The sequence below is a fragment of the Halichoeres trimaculatus genome, unplaced genomic scaffold, assembly GCF_033239565.1.
Source record: "Halichoeres trimaculatus isolate MK-OKI-2021-1 unplaced genomic scaffold, fHalTri1.1 fHalTri1_scaffold_12, whole genome shotgun sequence".
Lineage (NCBI taxonomy): Eukaryota > Metazoa > Chordata > Actinopteri > Labriformes > Labridae > Halichoeres > Halichoeres trimaculatus.
Genome location: NW_027437190.1, coordinates 31,665,284 through 31,686,838, shown reverse-complemented (window position 1 = coordinate 31,686,838; position 21,555 = coordinate 31,665,284). Strand labels below are relative to the sequence as shown.

Genomic DNA, 21,555 nt, shown 5'->3' with positions numbered 1-21,555 from the left:
ACCACTGTGGCACATTAAGTCGGGCTATCACCTTTCCCTTGACCTTTGAGGTCAGGGCCAGAAAACACTGATGGTGCACTGGAGCCTCTTGGTTTCAGCTGAGGTCCTTCTCTTTCTACCGGGTCTCATCTTTGTGGTCATGGGCTCCTTTGCTTTCACTTGTAGCCCCTCCTTCGTCTTTCAACGCCAGCCATCTGTCCTCACTTCCTGAAGGGGATAACTTACTTGCCTAATAGTCTTAAGGTGTGCTACAAACACTCGAGACCAGATACAATCATTTATACTCAGATTTTCCGCCCTGATTGCTAGTTGTAAGCAGCAAGTTGGAGCTGGAAATGAAATCACTTGATGAGCAAAACTAAAACTCCTCCTTGGCAGCTCTGTGCAGCAATAACTACCTTCTCTTCTTAGTTTTAGTCACAGGAATGGCTCACAAACACTGTGGAGTAGCATTGGGTAGTTGCAGACTTGTTGCACTCAGTTGTACAATGACCTTGTTGTGTTTTATTGGCGGCTCTAATGATCCCAAAGCACTCACACTGTGTGTTTAAGAGTCCTCCTTTAACCTTTAACCTCCTGACCCCTCTCCTTCTCTCTCTGTCTCTCCAATCAGTAACAGTGTGAATGTCATCTGCGTCACATAGATTTAAGTCTCTAAGATTTAAGGTAAACACAAAGGATTCACTCGAACGTTCAAGCAGTAGTTCCCATATGTTTCTTTAAATGCCTTAAAACTGACGTGTATGCTTATCAAACACATAAATACTTCCAGATGCACTTTACATACCAAGTACATTCTTCCTTTTGTCTCATTGGCTGGTTGTTGCTGTTTGGCATTGGCAGGAGAAGATTTGGCAAAATTTTTGTGGGCACAAACCACATACTCAGCTCTTCTCTGCTGCGTGTTCTTCACAAATGTTGTTCCAAACAAACAGACTTTCCAATGGTTAACGATTTATTACCAAGAGAATCATTGATACATCAAAGAAGTAATCTAACAAACACAGATTTCTTTTCTTTTATTGCTCTGTTCAGAAAGGATGAGACTCTTGTTGTTACTGAAACATGAGGGGAGTCTTCAGGTGTTAAAAAGTACTCATCATTAGATCTTAGGTCTACATATTACTGACTTCTCAACATCCTTTCGAGACATTTGAAAGCTTGAAAAGTGAAAAATGAAAACCATACAAGTTTTCATCAATTCTCTTACTGGGACAGGTTTCTAACGTGTCAATTTTGGCAGAGATAAGTAGGGCTGGGACAATATGCTACTGTTGCAATTTGATTCGATTATGATTTTTGGGGTGCCAATGCAATTTAAGTTGTTCTTCTTCAATATTTACAAATTTAAAATTTCATTTTAAACACCAGACCATGTGAAAAAGTTAAATGATGATGTCTACAGACTATATCAGGAGCCATATTTTCCCAAAAAATGTACGTCACGTGAGTCAGAGAAAAACAATTTGCCCTCTGCTGGAGAAAAGTGGTAACTATTTTCCACTCCAGTTTATAAACTTAGACTGAAATGAAGAATTTAAATTTGAAAATAAATAAATGAATAAATAAATAAATAAATAATAAAGAATTCAGATTTTAATATTGTAAAACAAACAAACGAAAAAAAAAACAAAAAACCGATATGTATGCGAATCAATTTTTTTCCCTACTCTTAGAGATCAGGGTCTTTCTTGACAGATACTGCTTGATAAATCTTACCCTGAAAGAGTCGAAAGGTAACCAATTCTTTTGTTTTTGAACATATATTTATTGTTTTTATAGATAGAAAATACAAACCAAGCAAAAAAACCCCAGCAAAACTAACTCCCCCCCCCTCAGAAAGGAAAGAAAAAACAAAGTATCAAAAGCTGGGTTTACACCAAGCAGACCGGTTCAGTTTATCTTGGTACGGCACACATTTTGTGGTGTTTCCACTGACTTATCCCGGGACAGATTCCCAAATAACCAAGACCCTCTTTTTGGGAACCTTTCCGTATGGGTGCCAGACTGAACCGATCCACTCTCGGAAGGTGGAGCTACAACACTGCAGACTGTTGATTGATCAAAAGAATCGTCACTTACCGTGCGACAGCGGCTGTATTTCTCCTGGCGATACACAGACTTCTCTGAAACAAAACTTGATTGCCAATCACACGACAAGAGCTACATGCCAATCACAGAGAGGACGAAATGTTGCATGTCTTCCATTGTTGCTCTTTGTTTACTGTGTCACGTTTTTCTTCTTTCGTTGGATCTATTAGCAGGGTACACTGTTGCGCTGCTACGGCGTCACACTATTGTTTTACAGCTGGGGCTTTTGATTCTGACTTACACGCCACCTACTACCACGAGAGGGCACATTTTGCTGCGGAAACGCAAACGGGATCAGGCTTGACTGTTCCAAACTGTACTGAACCGAACCCGACTGCCTGGTGGAAACACGGCAAAAGAAAGCACATTTATTGCAATAACAACACATTAAATCACATTGAAATAAAAAAATTACCTTAAGCAATTCTTATTGGGAAAAAAACAATGATAAAAAAAGAGAAAAACAAGGACACATACTCACAGCAGGATAGCACGACTAAAACACATAACATTATTCTTTGCCACAAAGAAAGTTGAGCAAAGGGTCTCAAATCTTATTGAACACACTTCCCCTGTCTTAATCGTGGAATCTCAGTCTAGGTGACCAGTTTTGCTTTGTGGCGGGCTAAGTGAACTAAACTGACCAGATTTGGCACCTATCCTCTGCTTGCTTCATCTGATTCTGGTAAAGTAAAACTTAAAGTGGCAGAACTGCATCATTGTCACATCTCTGCTGTATGTAGTAATTCATCAGGCAACAAACAAACACTGGAGTGTATTTCAAAGTCAAAACTCTTCTTCTTATATAAAAACTTAAATTACTGTCAGGATGTGTTAATCTCTTGTTCCCTTGGCCTCACTTGCAGCGCTCCCTCCAGAGTGTGCAGCAGGAGGCCACTCCATCCTCCAGAACCCCTACCGCAGCACCACCTTCAGCTCCAGCTGGCTGCAGCAGTCGGCCCTGCAGGACTTCATCTGCGACCACTCCCTCTCCCCGGGATGGTACCAGTTTCAGATTTTTGACAAGCCGGCAAGCATGCCCACCCAGTGTGTGGAGGTAAATAATCACTTTTATTCTTAAAACAACTTCCATAGATGAAGAACGATGGATCAAAAGAGTCTGATCTTAACACATGTCCAAAGTTCTGAATTGAGTTTACATTTATGTTTTCTGTCAAGGTCTACAGAAGAGTATTAGGGCCACCCGTGAGATAAATAGTATTAGAGGGGGCAGAATTTTTTTTTCATCATGCATTTTGAGAAAAAAGTCGAAATGTCAAGAATAAAGTTGGAATATACTAGCGACAATAAAGTTGAAATAGGATGTCGAGAATGAAGTTGAAATGTCGAGAATAAAGTCGAAATGTCGAGAATAAAGTTGGCATATAATGGCGAGAATAAAGTTGGAGTTGAATGTCGAGAATAAAGTCGAAATGTTGAGAAAAAAGATGAAATGTTGAGAAAAAAGTCGACATGCCGAGAATAAAGTCGGAATATAATAGCGACAATAAAGTTGAAATAGGATGTCGAGATTGAAGTCGAAATATTGAGAATAAAGTCGGAATATACTAGCGACAATAAAGTTGAAATAGGATGTTGAGAATAAAGCCGAAATGTCGAGAATAAAGCCGAAATGTCGAGAATAAAGTCGAAATGGCGCGAATAAAGTTGGAATTGAATGTCGAGAATAAAGTTGAAATAGGATGTCGATGTAGCTTCAGATGCTTTAGTGTTGACTACTTGAATTATGTTAGGTTGAACAACAAGATTAATGGTATGATAATGAATGATAAAGTCGTCACGCAGTTGCAAAACTTCAGGAACTTACTCTTTACTTTACACTCCATGTTACAGCATGCATCTCTGTCGTTCTCCTCACTGGATTTATCTAGAACTGGGACGGAACAAAGGAGACATTGACTTTTTTCTAAATGTTGTATGTTGATTTTTTTTTTCTCGACATTGTATGTAGACTTTTTTCTCAACATCCTATTTCAACTTTATTCTCGACATTATATTCCGACTTTATTCTGGACATGTCAACTTTTTTCTCGACGTTTTGACTTTTTTCTTTTTTTTTCTCACGGGTGGCCCTAATACGCTTCCGTACAAGGTCACATCCAGTTACATCTCACAAAACTGCATTTGGACTATGCATAGACTGCTTATATACACTGCAAAAAAACTGAAACCTTATCAAGTGTTTTTGTCTTATTTTGAGTAAAAATGTCTTACTACACTTAAAGGGCAACTCCGTTTTTTGACACCTGGACCTTATTTATAGGTGTGTGCATGCTCATATACTCAATCAGACAATCATCGTGCAGCTCGGAGTCCTTCAGAAGTTATTTAGATCCAACCGATTTTAGCCGCACCTAGCGGGGGCCACGGCAAGGGAGCTTCAGTGTGGGACATAATCTCTGCAAAATCGCTCGCTTTGGCTATATTTTTTCATCCATTGCCAGTGTTATCATAAAGTCAGCTCATCTACCGTCTTCAGACTACGACTTTGAGTTTGACGGTTGTCCTTACTGGTTTGAGCCTGAGTACACGGACGAGGAGCTCCATGAAAGAAGGATGCAGAGTGAGAGAGACGAAGAGCTGGCTCGAGAACAACAAACAGGAGCACGTCCACGACTCAATGCGAACTGGTACTGGCAAACTGGTAAGGACAACCGTCAAACTCGAAGTCGTAGTCTGAAGACGGTAGACGAGCTGACTTTATGATAACACTGGCGATGGATGAAAAAATATAGCTGAAATGAGCGATTTTGCAGAGATTATGTCCCACACTGAAGCTCCCTTGCCGTGGCCCCCGCTAAGTGTGGCTAAAATCGGTTGGATCTAAATAACTTCTGAAGGACTCCGAGCTGCACGATGTTTGTCTGAGTGAGTATATGAGCATTCACACACCTATAAATAAGGTCCAGGTGTCAAAAAACCGGAGTTGCCCTTTAATACGAGCCACATTCAACTTATCAGTCCAGAAAAATGTCTGGATTGCTTGTAACAAGTCAAGAAAAAATTGCCAGAAAATTTGCTTGAAACTTGAGTAATTTCTTGATACAAGAAGCTTTTCTCTTGTTCCATTGGCAGATTTTTTTTTAACTTCTTACAAGCAACTCAGACCTCATTTTTGTCTTAAAATAACTCTAAAAAAGATATTTTTCTGAACTCGTCTGGTGAATTTAGCTCATGAAAGACATTTTCTACTGAAAATGAGACAAAATCCCTTGATAAGCTCTGTACATTCTGCAAAGACTCAACAACTCTGACATCTTGTGTGTTTTAAAGGATGTTTTTTATCATGATGTGAAAATGTGTGAGTTCAAAAACCTATTACAGGGAAACAAATCCGGGCCTGGATGAGAAATATTCAAGGCTAAAAATGTTGTTTTCAGGTTAAAATATTCAGAATATGAAAAACAATCCTGATGAAATCCAGATCCTGATCCTGCCATAAAAACATCCTGACATATTTACCTCATATCGCCCCCTAATGGACAACATATTCCTTGGTCAGAAGCAGAGTTTGCTGATGTTAACGTAGCACGTAACTCTGCAGAAAAATGACCACTGATCATCTGACATCCCAATACCATAAATCAAGTAATTTAAGTGTGATTTTAGGTATCCCTGTAAAAGAAATGAGGCTGTGACCCCAGTTTAGGGTCATAAAACTCTCATGACCCTGACTGAGTTTTCATTTTATCGCATCAATCACTCACGGCTGTGTTAAAGTTTTAAATTTAAACTCATTCATCTTCCAAATGGAGCCACTCCGAGGTGGTCTCCTCAGGTCCTCACTTGAATGACAAGATCTGCATGTGTGTGAGCTCGATTGAGTCTGGACACACACGGTTATTGGTGTGTGTCTTGAGCTTATGATGAAGGAGAGAGCAAGGAGAGCTGGAATGTGTCTCATTTCCTGCGGCGGCCCGCTGTGACGAGCCTGCAGGATCCATCTGAAGTGTCAGCCTCGCTCGGGCTTCCCAGGATGTCGCTGCTCTCCGTGGGAGGAGGCAGAGATAGGAGGAGAGGATGGCTGTGAACATGTGTTACACTATGGCAGATAAGTGGCTAGATTTGTCAGGTTTTGTCTGCCCTAGCTTTAAAAAATGATGTCCAGATTTGCTTCACATACACCGAGGTATCCTTAAAGACAGAAAGAAAACAAGAAAAAATGACTGTGTGATGCATAATCAAAATATTTGACCTTTTACCAACTCTCTTCTTGAACATGCAGGTGAACCACTGTGGGACCCAGGCTCCTGTGTGGCTGTCTCTGGCTGAGGGCGAGTCCCTGCCGGGGCCTCTGGAGGTCAGACAGCTGACGGCCTGTGCTGCCTGGCAGCTCTTCCCAAGCAACAGCAAAGACTGCTGCATGTTCCGCATCCCTGTCACCGTACGCAACTGTGGAGACTTCTACGTTTACCTGCTCCAACCAACCCAGGGATGCATGGGATACTGCGCACAGGGTACGTCAGATCAGACGTCAAATACACATTTTTCTTGTGAAATCCTGTTTAGAAATTAAAAAAAACAGCTACGTTTAACTTTGTAGCTTAGACCAGCTGTCACATCCAAAGCTATTTAATTTTTTAATGTTTCATTAAAGGTCAGACGTTCTCACGGTTCTCGCAGTTCTAAGATCTTCTGCTCCTCTGAGAGCACAGATTAACAAGAAGTCTGCCAAGTCCATTATTTCTCTACATTAGGATTCTTTTGAGTATAGTATCATTGTCATTGCGTGGTCGTATACTTCAGCTGTAAAAGATCTGTAGCAAAGTTGTCATCTGTTTTTTACAAGTCTTGTAGAGCTTACAGGATTGTTTCCCTCCTGGGAGTTAAATAATAAAACAGAACAAAGCAGAAATGGTTGTTAAAGTTATGTCACAACTCAATAAACCTCTTTCTCTGAATCAGGAACATGGTTAAACAGTCCCTCTGAACTGTTGAGTTTCAAAATCTCAGCACAGTATTGAACTAAAAGTCAAAGGAACACAAACAATGACAGAAACAGAACATGAAACTGACCTGAAAAACACTACAACTGAAAAAACAAAGACAAAGAGACTTTAAACAAAATGTCTCTACAGGATATGAGCCATTACAACCAAAAACTCTAATCCAACTTAAAGATGCTATGAGGAGGATCTGTTTTGATTGCACTCCCTCGCCACCTTGTGGCCTGGAGTCTCTGGACACTGTGTTTGTTTTGGAATTAAATTGAGATTTGATCAAAACAAATTTTCTAAGTAAGGAGCTTATCAGTATGGTTACATAGTGCTACGGTTTGAAACATTACATCAAGTTATCACTGTAGCAGCCGGCGATATGTTAGCCTGGTGCTCCACGTATCTGTAGGCTAACGTGACAACAAGAAAACACTGTCAGTTTGTATGTAGTTTAGTAGCCATTTCTGCTGGTCATCTACCAATCAGAGCTAACGTAACCTCACTCTTCATTTCATTGATAGACTCTCACTACAAAATTAATCACAGAAATCATTTTCAGCAGAGAAAAACACAGATCTCTGTGTTTTATCTCTTCTCACTACTAAACTTCGTCAGCCAGCGTGGTGTTGTCATAGAGACCTAGATGTGCTGTATATCAAGCTGGTCCTGGTTGAAGCTAAGAAGTAGCAATTTAAAATAACCTGTAACCTGTAAAACTGGTACTGATAATCTCATTTTAAAGTGTAGATCACGGTCAGGCAGGGTGACTTTTTCAACATCATTTTCAGACTCCTCACAGTCCCTTTAAAGGAACCTAAAGTTGACAACAACCAAAACAACAAATCTCAAAACAAAAATCAGAAGGAACCCAAATTACAAAATTACAGAAGAACCAAAACAACAAAAGGGCCAGAGATTTCAAAGCATCCACAACAACGACACACAAAAAACAACCCACAATGACCGGGCTCAAGCAACGGAAGAACTCAATCAACAAAAATGTTAAACATCAGAAGAACTCAAAGTTCAACAGAATCCAAACTTACAACAGAATCAAAACAAAACCAAAATAAAAACAATAAAATACACTAAATGACAACAAAGCAAGAGCAACACAGAAATTTAAAAATCAAAGTAAACTAAACAACATAACAACAAAATTAAATCAAAAGGAACCCAAAGTAAGAACCTAAACAACAAAGAACCCAAACGACAGAAAAGCCAAAACATCACAGGAATCCCAAACAACAAGGATTCCACACATAAATACCAGAACTCAAACCAAACAATACTAGAACCCAACACAGGGCCCAAACAACAAAGATAACCAAACACACAAGAACCTTAACAACATAGGGAACCCCCCCAAAAAAACGAAACACATAAAAACCATAGCAACACAGAACCCAAACACAGGGAATCAAAATGACATAAGAACACAAGCAACAAAGAAAAGCCTAAACAACAGAGGAACCCAAGCATTACAGATGTAAACATTAGGGGAACCCAACTCCTAACCTTCTAAACCCAAACTACAAGAGCCCAACAACATAAGGGCTCAAATGACAAAAAACACAAGAACATTACATCACAAAAAAGACTTGAACCCAATAACATACCAAGATTCATCAAGTCAGTATGGGGTTACGATATGAAATGAGGTCAGTGATGTAAGAACTTAAAAACACAGGGAAAAAGGATCTGTGATAGACCTAAAAGCATAAAAAAACTTAAATGACAGAAAGAAGAAGTAATAAAAGAGATAAGGGCAGTAATAGGTTATTTAGCATCAAACTGTGATGTTGTATAATCCATTATATGCTCAGAGTGGTTTTGTAATCCAGTGTTTTCTCTTTCTTCTGACTACCTCACAGAGATGTCAGACTCGGCACCCACTTCGTCGCTGACCTGTGGCCCCGATGAGGTTGATGTGGATGGAACATGTAAAAGTGAGCTTCCTGCTGCTGTGTTTACAGCCTACGCTTGTCTCCTCATGTTAGGTCAAACACCAAAACAATCAGGAGGTCAGGGAGTTGCCATGTGGTCAGGAATGCACCGTCGGCCCCCTCACTGCTCCTCTTAATGAGCTGAGCATGTGTCCCCCGGCGTCCGCTGGGCCGTGTCTCCATAACAACAGCCCTCAGCAAGGTTGTGAATTACACCGAGGCAGGTTTCAGGAAGCATGAGGAGGTGGGGAGGAAGAAAAGGAGAGGGAGGGATGATTAATTAGAGATTAAAGACGAATTATGAAACTTGTTGTTTCACCTGTTGCATATGAGGTTGGTGTGACACCATATCTCAAACAGACCTCACTGAGTGATCTCTGTTACGGCTATTTACCCAAATGTCCTTTCTTTCTTCCTCTCTCCTGTCAGCAAAGCAGCCTCCCACTCCCTCTGCTCCAGTGATCGTCTCTGAGGCGACTGGAAACACAGTCTACCTCAAGTGCAGCTTTGAAAGCAGCTCCAACAGCTCTCTGGGTTACGTGGTGGCCTGGTCACGGCTTTCACCTGAAGGCAGGAGGGAGGAGCTCAAACAGGAGACCACTATCCAGACCTCTGACTTTATTGAGCTGGACGGCTTCAACCTCCGTCTGGGCGACAAGGTGGGAAGCTCACCTTGTTTGCAAGTTGACATTTAAGCTTTCTGTGGAGCATGCCTTCAACAATTGGTGCCTATATCTTCTAGTCCTGATTGTTCAAAAGATGTAACCCAGAAATGAATGATACGGATGTTGAAAGTCACTTTTTCTATCGAGACAAATTTAGTCCCGTCTTAGTTGTTAAACTTTTTATACTTCCCAGATTTCTCTTTATACGTCCTTCTGCTATCTCTATTCTTGGTTTTTCAGATCTACTGCTCCTGCTCCAGTTTCTTCCTGGACTCCCCTGATGTTCAGAGCGGTTCAGTGGAAAGTCAGGAGTTCTTTGCTGGACTGAGGGTACATCAGAGATGGACATCTTATTGGTGCAGTTATTGCATGTCTGTTGGTATAAATCACATGTGTCAAACTCAATGCCCGCCATGCCATTTTATGCGGCCTGTGAGAGCTTAAAAGGTCTGATTGTCAAAGGGTGCATTGACCATAAACTGTGTTTCCCATAGTACCGACCGATTATGTTAACCATTTTCCGAACTATTGGAATTGAGAAATAAAACGATGATCCCAAAATGTCCAGAAAGAGAAAAGTTGATGCAGATGAAAGCCTGTTTCAGGAAAGATATAAGGCCAATATACACTTACCTGCCACTTTATTAGGCACACCTGTCCAACTGCTTGCTAACGCAAATTTCTAATCAGCCAATCACATGGCAGCAACTCAGAACGGGGAAGAAAGGTGATTTAAGGGACTTTGAACGTGGCATGGTTGTTGGTCTGAGTATTTCAGAAACTGCTGATCTACTGGGATTTTAACCCACAACCATCTCTAGGGTTTACAGAGAATGGTCCCAAAAAGAGAAAATATCCAGTGAGCAGCAGTTCTGTGGGACAACAGTAACTCAAATAACCACTGGTTACAACCGAGGTCTGCAGAAGAGCATCTCTGAACACACAACACGTCCAACCTTGAGGCAGATGGGCTACAGCAGCAGAAGACCACACCGGGTGACCCTCCTGTCAGCTAAGAACAGGAAACTGAGGCTACAATTCACACAGCAACACCAAAACTGGACAATAGAAGATTGGAAAAACGTTGCCTGGTCTGATGAGTCTGGATTTCTGCTCCACATTCAGATGGTAGGGTCAGAATTTGGCCTCAACAACATGAAAGCATGGATCCATCCTGCCTTGTATCAACGGTTCAGGCTGCTGCTGCTGGTGTCATGGTGTGGGGGAGATTTTCTTGGCTCACTTTGGGCCCCTTGGTACCAACTGAGCATGGTTTAAAGTCCGCAGCCTACCTGAGTATTGTTGCTGACCATGTCCATCCCTTTATGAGCACAGTGTACCCATCTTCTGATGGCTACTTCCAGCAGGATAACGCTCCATGTCATAAAGCTGGAATCATCTCAGACTGCTTTCTTCAACATGACAATGAGTTCGCTGTACTCAAATGTCCTCCACAGTCCCCAGATCTCAATCCAATAGAGCACCTTTGGGATGTGGTGGAACGGGAGATTCTCATCATGGATGTTCAGACGACAAATCTGCAGCAACTGTGTGATGCTATCATGTCAATATGGACCAAACTCTCAGAGGAATGTTTCCAGGACCTTGTTGAATCTATGCCACCAAGGATTAAGGAAGTTCTGAAGGCAAATGGGGGTCCAACCCGGTACTGGCAAGATTTAAAATGCAAACAGCAATCGCACAAGGATGTGTTCAAGAAAGCCACGAACAAAGACAACGTGGCGATGAAAGCTAGCTTTATTGTAGCTGAAGAAACACTGCGCTGCGAAGTTTTTTTCAGAGGGTGGATTTTTAAAGCATTAGTTGCATTTATTTAACGTTATGTTATATTTAGCTATATTTTATACTGTCTTACAGTTACATAAGGCCCTTTGAGGGTCTGACCAGTTTTCTTTTTTCTTTTTCTTTAAGCTAAGACCAGAGGTGAGCACTGTATCTGAGGATGGGAAGCTGTACGAGTTGGTGGTTGAGAGCACAGTTCCCATCCCGTGTCTGGAGGTTTCACCAACAGAACAGTGCACCCTGTCTCTGAAGCTCAGCACGAGCAGCCAAGGTGAGGATTCAAAGACAAACTTGATCATTTCACCTCCTTCAGTGTCAGTAATCTGTACTTTTCTTCTGTTTCATCACCTCTCACACTCAGACTTTCCTCTTTGTCATGTTTCAGACGAGGCTTTTTTGGGGACAGATCTGTCTCTGTCGTCCTGTGAGGTAGATCTGACCCACGGCCTCTGTAGGGACGGGATCTGCAGCCAGTCTGTGATCCACTTCAGTCCCGTCACTGATTTTGTCAAAGATGGCAACAGGACAACTCAGATCTCTGCTAAAGCCATCATCACAGAGAACTTTCTCTGGAACGGATACTCGCCAGAGCCAGTGGAGGTAAAGAGAAGAAACAGGAAGATGTTTTCTGACACTTAGATGACTGATCTGATCTTTATGATGTGATTTCTGCTCAGTTAGGATATGATCCTGTTATTTACCTGCCTGTAAAGTTTTATTTCTGCTCTATCTTGCAGATAACAGTGAAGGATGTCCCTGCAGCTTACTGCTACGCCTTCACTGATCCCCACATCATCACTTTTGATGGCAGGTACTTCCCACTGTTACTCATTTAATCTGAAAACATCCATCCTAAAGATGATAAACTCCACCATCTGTGCCTGTAGTTACACAGATTTTATTATTTGTAAAACTAAAATATGTGCTTTATCTTTCTGAAGCAGGTAAAAAGTGTCTTTGTTTCTTTGTAGGCACTACGAGAACTACCAAATCGGCACTTTTGTTCTCTATAAGAGCAGTTTGTGGTCGTTTGAAGTCCATGTCCGTCAGTGGGAGTGCGGCAGTGTTTTGCACGCAGCCTCCTGTGTGTGCGGCTTCGTGGTGAGGGATGGCGGGGACGTTGTTGCTTTTGACATGTGCAACGGAGAAATGGGAGAAACCAAACCTCACCTCTCTGTGAAGAACAGAGACCTGAAGAAGAGCGGCATTCGCATCACGGAGTCCTACCAGGGACGCAAAGTCACGGTGAGTGAGGTGGAGTTTACTCTTCAACAAACTGTTTGTTGATTAAAAGAATCTTGTCATGAGTGGATCTTGTGGTTGTTTTGCAGATGACCTTCTCATCAGGAGCTTTTGTTCGAGCAGACGTGTCTGACTGGGGAATGAGTCTGACGCTGAGAGCTCCTGGTTCAGACTGGAGTCACACTGAGGGCCTGTGTGGGACTTATGATGGACAGCCAGACAATGACTTTCAGTCAGCAGGGGGCGCTGTGTTGGAGGATCAGTATGCTTTTATCTTTGCATGGAGGTCAGTGTTGATTTTATCGTTTAATCCCTCATCTTTGACAGCGGTTAAGTCACAGTATCAGGCAAAAAAAAAAAAAAAGTCAGTTTCCTCTGCAGTCTCAGTTTATTGTCTTCAAGACTGTTTTCATATCTTCACTGTGTACGAAGAAAACAGTCATCTTCACAAAATACAACACATTTTTTAGTCTTTATCAGTTTGTGAGTGATTCTATAACTAGGGGAACATATAATAGAATAAAATAGAATAGAAAGTGCAAAAAGGTCCCTTAGAAAAAAGATGCTGACAGCTTGTCCATCATTGTCCAGTCAGCCAGCCTCCACCTCCACAGGGTCCAGGACTGAGCTTCTTCAGCAGTCTGTTCAGTCTCTGTCTCCTGGATCCTGTCTGCTCACAGCAGGTGAAGTTCTTACAATGTGGCGTTGGTGTCCAGTGTTAGCTCCGTTAGCTGTTAGCGTTATTCCCACTGTTGCTGGGTTAGCACAGCTAGCTCGTCCATCTTATTTGAGATAGATCTTACGTTCCCACTAATGATTGATGAAAGGACAGGTCGATGTTGTCACTTCTTAGCTCACACCTGAGAACCAGCACATCGTCCTCACCTCCTTCTTCTCGCCTTGTGGGGAAACATCTGGCCTTGCACCAGTTATCATTGACATGCTACAGGCTGCTAACAGCTGGTCGCATATGTAAACAATGCAGCCATGGCTACATGTCGGATCTCCAGACAAACACAGGAGCAGAAATAGTAAAAATATCACTGAAGACTAAACCAGTTTGGTGTCTATGACCAACAAATGAACCATACAAAGTAATGACCCACTCCAAATACAAAAAAACGACGAAAAAAAGACGAAAAAAAATTACAAAAAAACAGACAAAGAAGAGAGAGCATTAAAGAGAGCCTTTTTTTTGCTTCATATTCTTCTTGTTAGCAAATTATATACCTAAACTGTATAAAATTCATTAGTTGGCAAGCTTAAGCTCTAATGAATTCTTGAATATCCAAGCAATAAAAAGATTGGTGCATTATTTTGTCAATTGTGTTATGGACAAAAGCTGTGACTATTTTTTAACATAAACTATGCTATACTTAATTATAAATTATTCAACATTTCTATGTCAGACTAGGCTCCCTAGAAGTGTCCCTCATCATTTATATCACAGTTTAGACAAAGCTTAAATGCACCTGCTGTCAAACACTGTTGGTACCTTGAACTGACGTCTTCTCCTCTGCCCTCCCAGACTCCCTCCAGGCAGCAGCCTGTTTGACGCCGTGCCATCCCACCTCAGTCCCCTGAGCCCCCACAGGTTCTGTAACTGTCAGGCAGAGCCCCGCCCCACATCCCCCAGAGCCCGATCTCAACAAGTCACCTCGTCTGACTCCACCTGCTCTCATCACGGCAACGTGCGTCTCTCTGCTGTCATCCCCACTCTTGATGTCACGGCTGAGTACATCAGCTCAGTGGAACTGCTCACAGGTGATGGGAGTGACAGACAGCCGCTGCCTCCAGGCCAAACCAGCCAGAACACTCAGAGTCGAGGTCAGGATGCTCAGTCCAGAGCTTCAGCAGCACGACGCAGGAGCAGGCAGACCCACCGCTTTGTTTCCAACTCTCCACATCAAAGTCTCAGCCAGTCGGATCTGGAGGGCTTTGCCTACTTTTTCCCAGAGGACCATGAAGCTGCAGCTCAGACAGACTCCTCACTCACCTGGCCCACGCCTTCAGGCCTCACCAAGCAGCAGGCCCGCGCTCACTGCCAGCAGGCTGTGGCTAACTCCAGCATCGCCACAGGCTGCAGGCGTCTGCTCCAGGACACCATGATCAGCAGAGCTGTAGGTATGTGTGTGTCTGACCTGCAGCTGAAGGATGAGCTGTCATGGCTGAACGCAACATTACCTCTGCTGGAGAACGAGTGTGAGAGGAGGCTGCTGGAGGAGAGGAGGAGGGAGGGAGAATTTCAGGATGTTCTGTCCGTCCTCAAGTGTCCAAACCTGTGCAACTGGAACGGCCAGTGCTCCGAGTGGGGATGTGTCTGCTTCCCGGGGTTTGGCTCGTATGACTGCAGCGTGCTGGCTGGTAACATATGATGCATACACTGACACACACACATTTGATCCTCAAACCAAAAGATGAACCTAACCCTATTTTGTGTTTCCTTTTGCCATGTTTTAGATCAGGGGACTGCAATCTTTACTTTCAGCTCACCTGGATAAGAGTCATTCGGAAATCTAAAATCTACTTTTTCCTCAGAATTAAAACAAAAATTGTATAAAATTCTCAACATAGAAAAAATATAGTGAATAATTATCAAAACAATAATTTTTTTGCGTTCATAAAATTATACATGTGATGTTTTGATTATTTTTTTTAATTTGCAAATCTTTTTTTTTCAATGAAATCAAAACAAATATATATCTATTATATCGTATATTTCAAATATTCACAAAAATCATGAAATTTCATTTAGTTGCAAAATTTTTCAAAAATTTTGAAATTTCAAAAATGTGAAAAAAATTTAAAAAATGTAATTTAAAAAATTTGCTTTTTATTAAATGTAAAAATTTCAAATATTAGCAAAAATATTTAAAAAATGAATCTAAATAAATTCTAAAAAAAAAATGTGCAGAAGTTCCAAAAATTTAAAATTTGCAAAAGTTTGCAAAAGTTAATAAAATCTTTAAAAAAGTTTTTTTTTTTCCATTTGAAAAAATGTCAAAAAAAAAAAGTAAAAATTAAAAAAATAATTTGGGAGCTTTATTGCAAAAGGTGATTCATGACTATAGTGTCAAATGTTACAATCATTACTGCCCTCAATAAGAAAAATAAAAATTAAAAAAATAGATAAATAAATAAATAAAATAAATAGGAGTCAAAGAGCAGTTGAGCCTCCAGAGCCACAGGTTGCAGATCCTTGTTTTAGATTTTTTTTTTTACATTTTTGGATTTAATTTCAGTTGTTTAGTTGACGCCAGCTGGCAAAATGGCTTCATAACAAAAGTAACATCCAGCTGTTTCCAAAGGCTCATTGTCTGGACAGAAGCTACAGCTGATAACACGAGCCAAAGCTATTTAAAATGTTATCTAACTGATCTACATCCTCACTAAATACATCTGTCATACACTTGGCAGTCTCTTGAACACATCTGTGTTTCCACATGTCTCCGTCTTTGATGACAGGGTTGACATTGTGCTGTAAATCCTGAGGTCTAACAGTCTACGTTTGTCTTCTCTGTGGTTGATGTTGTTAAGACCAGATCCCAGAGATCACTGAGCTGGAGAAGCAGGGTCTGTGTGACGTACGTCAGGGAGACTGCTCCGCCGTCCAGGTCTACGGTCAAGGCTTCAAGGACTCCTACGAGCTCAAGTGTGAGTTTGTTAAAGAAAAGGTACTTTATTTTGATGCTACCTGGTCTGTTTCCTGTTTTTTTTAAAGTAGTGACTACAACTGAATGAATGATTTTAAACCTTTTTGTCTCTCCCTGTCCTCTTATATCTTATGTCTCACTCTGTTCCCTTCTCGTCTCTGTGTACCTCTTATTTGTCAAGTTTTTGGATGGAGACTGGGTCCTGGATGAGCCCCTGTTTGTCCGAGCTGTCTTTTTAGATGTGACAGCTCTGGAGTGCCAGCTCCCCCTGCAGGACAGCCGGGCTCCTGCAGACCTGGACCTGGAAAGTGCAAAGAACAGACCTTTGGCTCGCTGGCAGATCAAAGTTAGTTGGGTCACAATCCAAAGACACCATTATTTCTCTTTATTTATAAATATCAGTTTTCTTCTCTCAGCCTGGAGTCATTGTTTCTCTTTTCATTCCCAGCTTTTAGTTGTTCTCCTTAAAGGGTATACATCCTGTTTTGTTTTTCCAGGCTTTTAAATAATTTTGCATTTCTTCCATATATGATCAGGCTTTACATTTGCGCTGAAGTGATGAAAAGCTGATAGATGTGAAGAATTTTCTTATTTTCTGGCTTCAGTTGTGGAAAGAGTCCACAGCTGGAGGAGTCAGACAGACTCCCTGGAGTGAAACTGAGGAAACTGTTTTTTAACTCCTTAGCAAACAAAAATATCAAACAACAAAAAGTTTGGAACAGTTGAATTTGGTAAATTAGATCACAGATATCACAGATTCCAGCTATCTCAGTATCTTTGTTTTTTCTTTGTTTAATGTTTGCCTTTGTCTTTTACCGTACTTAATCTTCTGCTTTTCACAGGTTTCCAACGATGGTTACAGCTACAGCAACGCCAAGATCCTAACTCTGTATGATGGAGCCTGCCAGATCTGCAGCCTCAACACTGAAGTGCTCTGTACCCTCAGGGTGAGACAGTTCTCTTCACAGAAGTCTGAACTTGGAAGATCGGGATCGGAAACATTTTTTATTCAGGGGGGGATTATAATTAAATTGTCAGTGTCTTTGCTCTCCAGGAGAAAACCTGCAACATCGACGGTCTGTGTTACACCGAGGGGGAGTCCAATCCCAGCAGCCCTTGCCTCACATGTCGCCCGGACTCAGCTAAACACACGTGGTCCATAGCAGAGAGTACGTACATGGAAACATCTTTGTTTTATTTCTTGTTTGTCTCACAGCTTCTTCATGCTGGCATCAACAAAAAAAACAGAGGCTGAGCTTTTCACAAAGTTTGATTTAGAAAAATTTCACATGGTTGGAGAGCCATCAAAGTCGGTCAGACTGTGCTCTGCTCACTGTAAAGAAATAAAGAAACTCAAACTCAGAATAAGGCAGCTGATTGAGAGGATATATTATCATATTCAGACACAACATGTTGAATAATGTGCTTGTAAGTGGATTCAATAATTCACCTTCTTTGTGTCCCCCCCTCAGAAAACCAGCCTCCAGCTCTCCTGTCTCTACCCTTCAGTCTCCAGTCTTTCCAGGGGGAGAGTTTCATCTACCAGCTACAGGCCGAGGACCCTGAGGGCTCAGCGGTGCTCTTTACCCTGGAGTCAGGTCCCGAAGGGGCTTCTCTGTCTCCGGCTGGTCTGCTGACGTGGAAAGCCTCAGCTGAGACTGCAGACACACACACTTTCCATTTCACTGTGGCAGATGACTGTAACGCTGAAATCAGATCTTCCTTACAGGTAAATCTGGCCTCAGTCCCAGACTAATTTAGCTTTTTTTTTCCAAACAGTTTAATTTTTACTTTTTTCCAAGTTTTTTTTTAAATCCTTTTAACTTTTGTTTTGACCTTTTATCACCAACTGAAGTCTTGGTTTACAGAACTCTAAGTATCACATCTTTTGACTCTCTTTTGGAAATGTATTCTCTCTTTCCCCACTAGAGGGAGCTAATGAAACATGGTTTTCCTCATGTGCAGACTGTTACAGTCATTCCATCAATCAATCAATCAATCAAACTTTATTTGTATAGCACTTTTCATACATGACTTTGTAATAAAAAGTCCTTTACAACAACAACAACAGAATAAATAAATAAAATGAAATAACAAGAACTGGAATAAAAAGCCAAAAATTGCATAATCAAAAAAAATAATAATATGCACACACACAAAGACATAAAAAGGACATTAGGACAGAAAACAGAGTTAGAAATAGAGGACTTAGGAAACGCCATCTTGAATTAAAATGTGGAAACACAGGAGCTAAAACCAAAATAGTAATTAATTAATTAAAGATAAATAGATAAATAAATAAAAATAAAATAAAAAATACTTGAAAAATACTAAAAGGTAAGATAAGTAGATGTGTAAATACATAAATAAATAAATGAAATAATATCACAACTTTAAATAAAAGTTGGATAAATAATATGATAAAATGAGGAAGCGTAACATCACGTGTTTATTAAAATCAGCTAAAATAGGATAATAAAAGGAAAAACATTAAACAAGGAATAAAATTCCAATTAAAAATCTGAACTGAAATGTAGAAATAAGTAAAATAAAAAGGTTAAAATAAGTTAAAATATAACATAAAATAACAATAAATACAATCTGCTAAAAGCCAGATTAAAGCGGTGGGTCATCTACCTAAAGAGGTTTCCTCTTTATTTTTGTCTCTGAACTTTAGATTGAGAGCATCAGATAATAACAAAGTCTCCGTATGCCTCCGTGTCTTTTTTTTATCATTTGCTTGAATGTGCTGCTATTAGTTTACTGAACTTGTTAAATTTTACTTTGTCACATGTATCACTTTGTTTGTATTAGGGATGGGTACTGAATTAGGTACTTTTAAAGGTACTAACTGAATTCTGTCAAAAGTTCTGGGTACCAATTCACATGAGAACATTGAGTTTTCATTATTAAACAAATTGATATTTTTTACCAAATACACACAAAAAAGTACCAAAATTTGGAACTGTTGAGTACCATTATCAATTGACAGGTACCGGGCATCTGTATCGTATTGTTTCAAATATGAAAGGTACCCATACCTAGTTTCTATCTTTCCCCAGAGGCCTAAAGAAGTCTCAAGCCAAAGACATGAAACCTGACATTTGCCAAAGGATTGCTGTAGATAGCTCTCCTGTTTTGTCATAGTCCAGATCAGACGTAATTTGTGCAAATAAACTTGTCTTTTGTCTTGTTTTATCAGGTGTCTGTGCGTACCTGTGAGTGTCTGAACGGAGCTTCCTGTGTCACCAACATCAACCTCCCAGCCGGCAGCGGCGAGTACCGCTGTGTGTGTCTGGAAGGGTTCAGAGGTGAAAGATGTGAAGTGGACATCGATGACTGTAAACCAAACCCCTGCAGACTGGGCCGCTGTATCGACGGAGTAAACTCCTTCTCCTGTATCTGCCCACCTGGGATGACAGGTGAGGATCCACCTGCAGATCATGTTTAACATTTTTCCCTTAAGTTTGTGACGTTGGACTTATGGTTGGTTTGCAATCAGGTCGCACATGCAGAGAAGACATCGACGAGTGCGTCTCTCAGCCTTGTTCTCCTGGAGTGGGCTGTAACAACACGTTGGGCTCCTTCATCTGTGGACTTTGCCCACAAGGATTCAGCGGTGATGGGAGATCCTGTGCACGTTAGTGGTCTTCTTCTTGAAAACTGCACAGATTTCCACAAATATACTTCCCTTTTTGTTTACTTGCTCTGTTCTTTTATCTTTTTTTCCTCCAAGGTAACCAAGACTCTTCAGTCATAGCAGCAACCACACCAGTAAGAGTCCCTCAGCCTCCCCATAGATCCAAACCCTCAGGTCCGTCTCCATGCTCCAGGCGGCCGTGTCACCCTGGGGTTCAGTGTTTTGAGAGCACCCACGTCTCCGCAGGGTTTGTCTGTGGTCCCTGTCCTCCTGGTCTCAATGGAAATGGACGGATATGCACAGCAGCAGGTGAGGAAGACGGGGAAGAACTCCAGAGGATAAAAAAAAATTAAGTTTTTATTCATGGCTGCTTTTTTCATAACACATATAGCTGACAGTGTTATTCCATTTGGTAGATTTTAAGTCATATCCTCTAACTTCCAGTATTTTACAGGTCTGGACACCAGCGGAGCAGATGGTCAAAGTCATTTCCTCAAATCAAATTCCAGCAGAGAAACATCCCCCACCTCCTCCTCCTCACCCAGAAGACCCACTGACAGGAGGACCAGACCTGAATCCACCATCTCCAGCATCAGGAAGACGTCCCACAGCGACAGAAGGACCACAGCGCTGCCTCAGAGTCAAACTGTGTTCGGCCCCACCGTCCACAGGAGTCAGCCCTCTGGGGTGGACCTGAACCACGACCTCACCACAGGGATAAGGTGGGGGTCGCCGTCTCACTTTGTGACCTGTGCTGATGCTCCCTGCTTCCCGGGTGTTCCCTGTGAGCCCACGGTGACGGGGTCCTTTAAGTGTGGACGCTGCCCGTACGGTTACACTGGAGATGGAGTCATATGTAAAGGTGTGCAGAGTCTACGTGGTTTCACAGATCAGACTCAGATCAGCTGTTCGAGGCCTGATTTACTAAAATATTTGTGCAACATTACTTTAAATGTACTGTTTTCATAAAAATCAGAGGTTAAACCATACCTCTGACTTGATTTTGTTTCCTGGTGATGTGGTTTCAGCTGTGTGCAGGTATCAGTGTGGGAAGAACATGGAGTGCTCTCTGCCAAACACCTGTACCTGTAAGGAAGGCTACACCGGGTACAACTGTCATATCGGTGAGGAGAGGAGCACTTTTACCCTTTCATTCATTCCTCCCTACAAATTAAAGGTCCCATATCCTGCTCCTTTTCTGCAGTTTAATCTGGATCATTGATGTCTTCATGAAATGGTAGTAAAATGTTTTGGTCCAAAAAGCCAATAAATCAAGCACAGCAGCATTGTTTCCAGGCTCTCATAGCCCCTCTGTTCAGAACGCTCTGATTTAGTGGGCGTGGCCTTCATATGTAAATGAGCCACCGCTGATACCGCCCCGCTCTTCAGTGTCACTGAGAGCGGCGCCATGAGCTCTGAGTGCACAATGTTTAGAAAACAGAGAAGCTCGTTTACCATAACATTACAGGCTAAAACAACAGGCTAACCGCAGCTAAAGTTAGCATCCTGAAGCTAACACAGAGACAGGGGGGACACTGAGGAAAAGCTCTTCCATCT

The 21,555-nt window shown here is 41.5% G+C and overlaps 1 protein-coding gene across 1 annotated transcript in view; it reads left to right on the top strand.

Moving 5' to 3' along the window:
• Positions 1-21,555, top strand: part of vwde (von Willebrand factor D and EGF domains) — a 31,046-nt gene that overhangs the window by 583 nt on the left and 8,908 nt on the right. Inside the window, exons 2-22 of the mRNA XM_074683623.1 lie at positions 2,958-3,148; positions 6,338-6,569; positions 8,924-8,998; positions 9,425-9,654; positions 9,901-9,990; positions 11,593-11,734; positions 11,849-12,063; positions 12,201-12,274; positions 12,435-12,708; positions 12,795-12,991; positions 14,234-15,069; positions 16,243-16,379; positions 16,540-16,704; positions 17,201-17,305; positions 17,413-17,527; positions 17,831-18,087; positions 19,561-19,780; positions 19,861-19,998; positions 20,095-20,307; positions 20,453-20,860; positions 21,027-21,122. Coding sequence (XP_074539724.1) covers positions 2,958-3,148; positions 6,338-6,569; positions 8,924-8,998; positions 9,425-9,654; positions 9,901-9,990; positions 11,593-11,734; positions 11,849-12,063; positions 12,201-12,274; positions 12,435-12,708; positions 12,795-12,991; positions 14,234-15,069; positions 16,243-16,379; positions 16,540-16,704; positions 17,201-17,305; positions 17,413-17,527; positions 17,831-18,087; positions 19,561-19,780; positions 19,861-19,998; positions 20,095-20,307; positions 20,453-20,860; positions 21,027-21,122 — 4,410 coding nt within the window. The remainder of the gene's footprint in view (positions 1-2,957; positions 3,149-6,337; positions 6,570-8,923; positions 8,999-9,424; positions 9,655-9,900; positions 9,991-11,592; positions 11,735-11,848; positions 12,064-12,200; positions 12,275-12,434; positions 12,709-12,794; positions 12,992-14,233; positions 15,070-16,242; positions 16,380-16,539; positions 16,705-17,200; positions 17,306-17,412; positions 17,528-17,830; positions 18,088-19,560; positions 19,781-19,860; positions 19,999-20,094; positions 20,308-20,452; positions 20,861-21,026; positions 21,123-21,555) is intronic.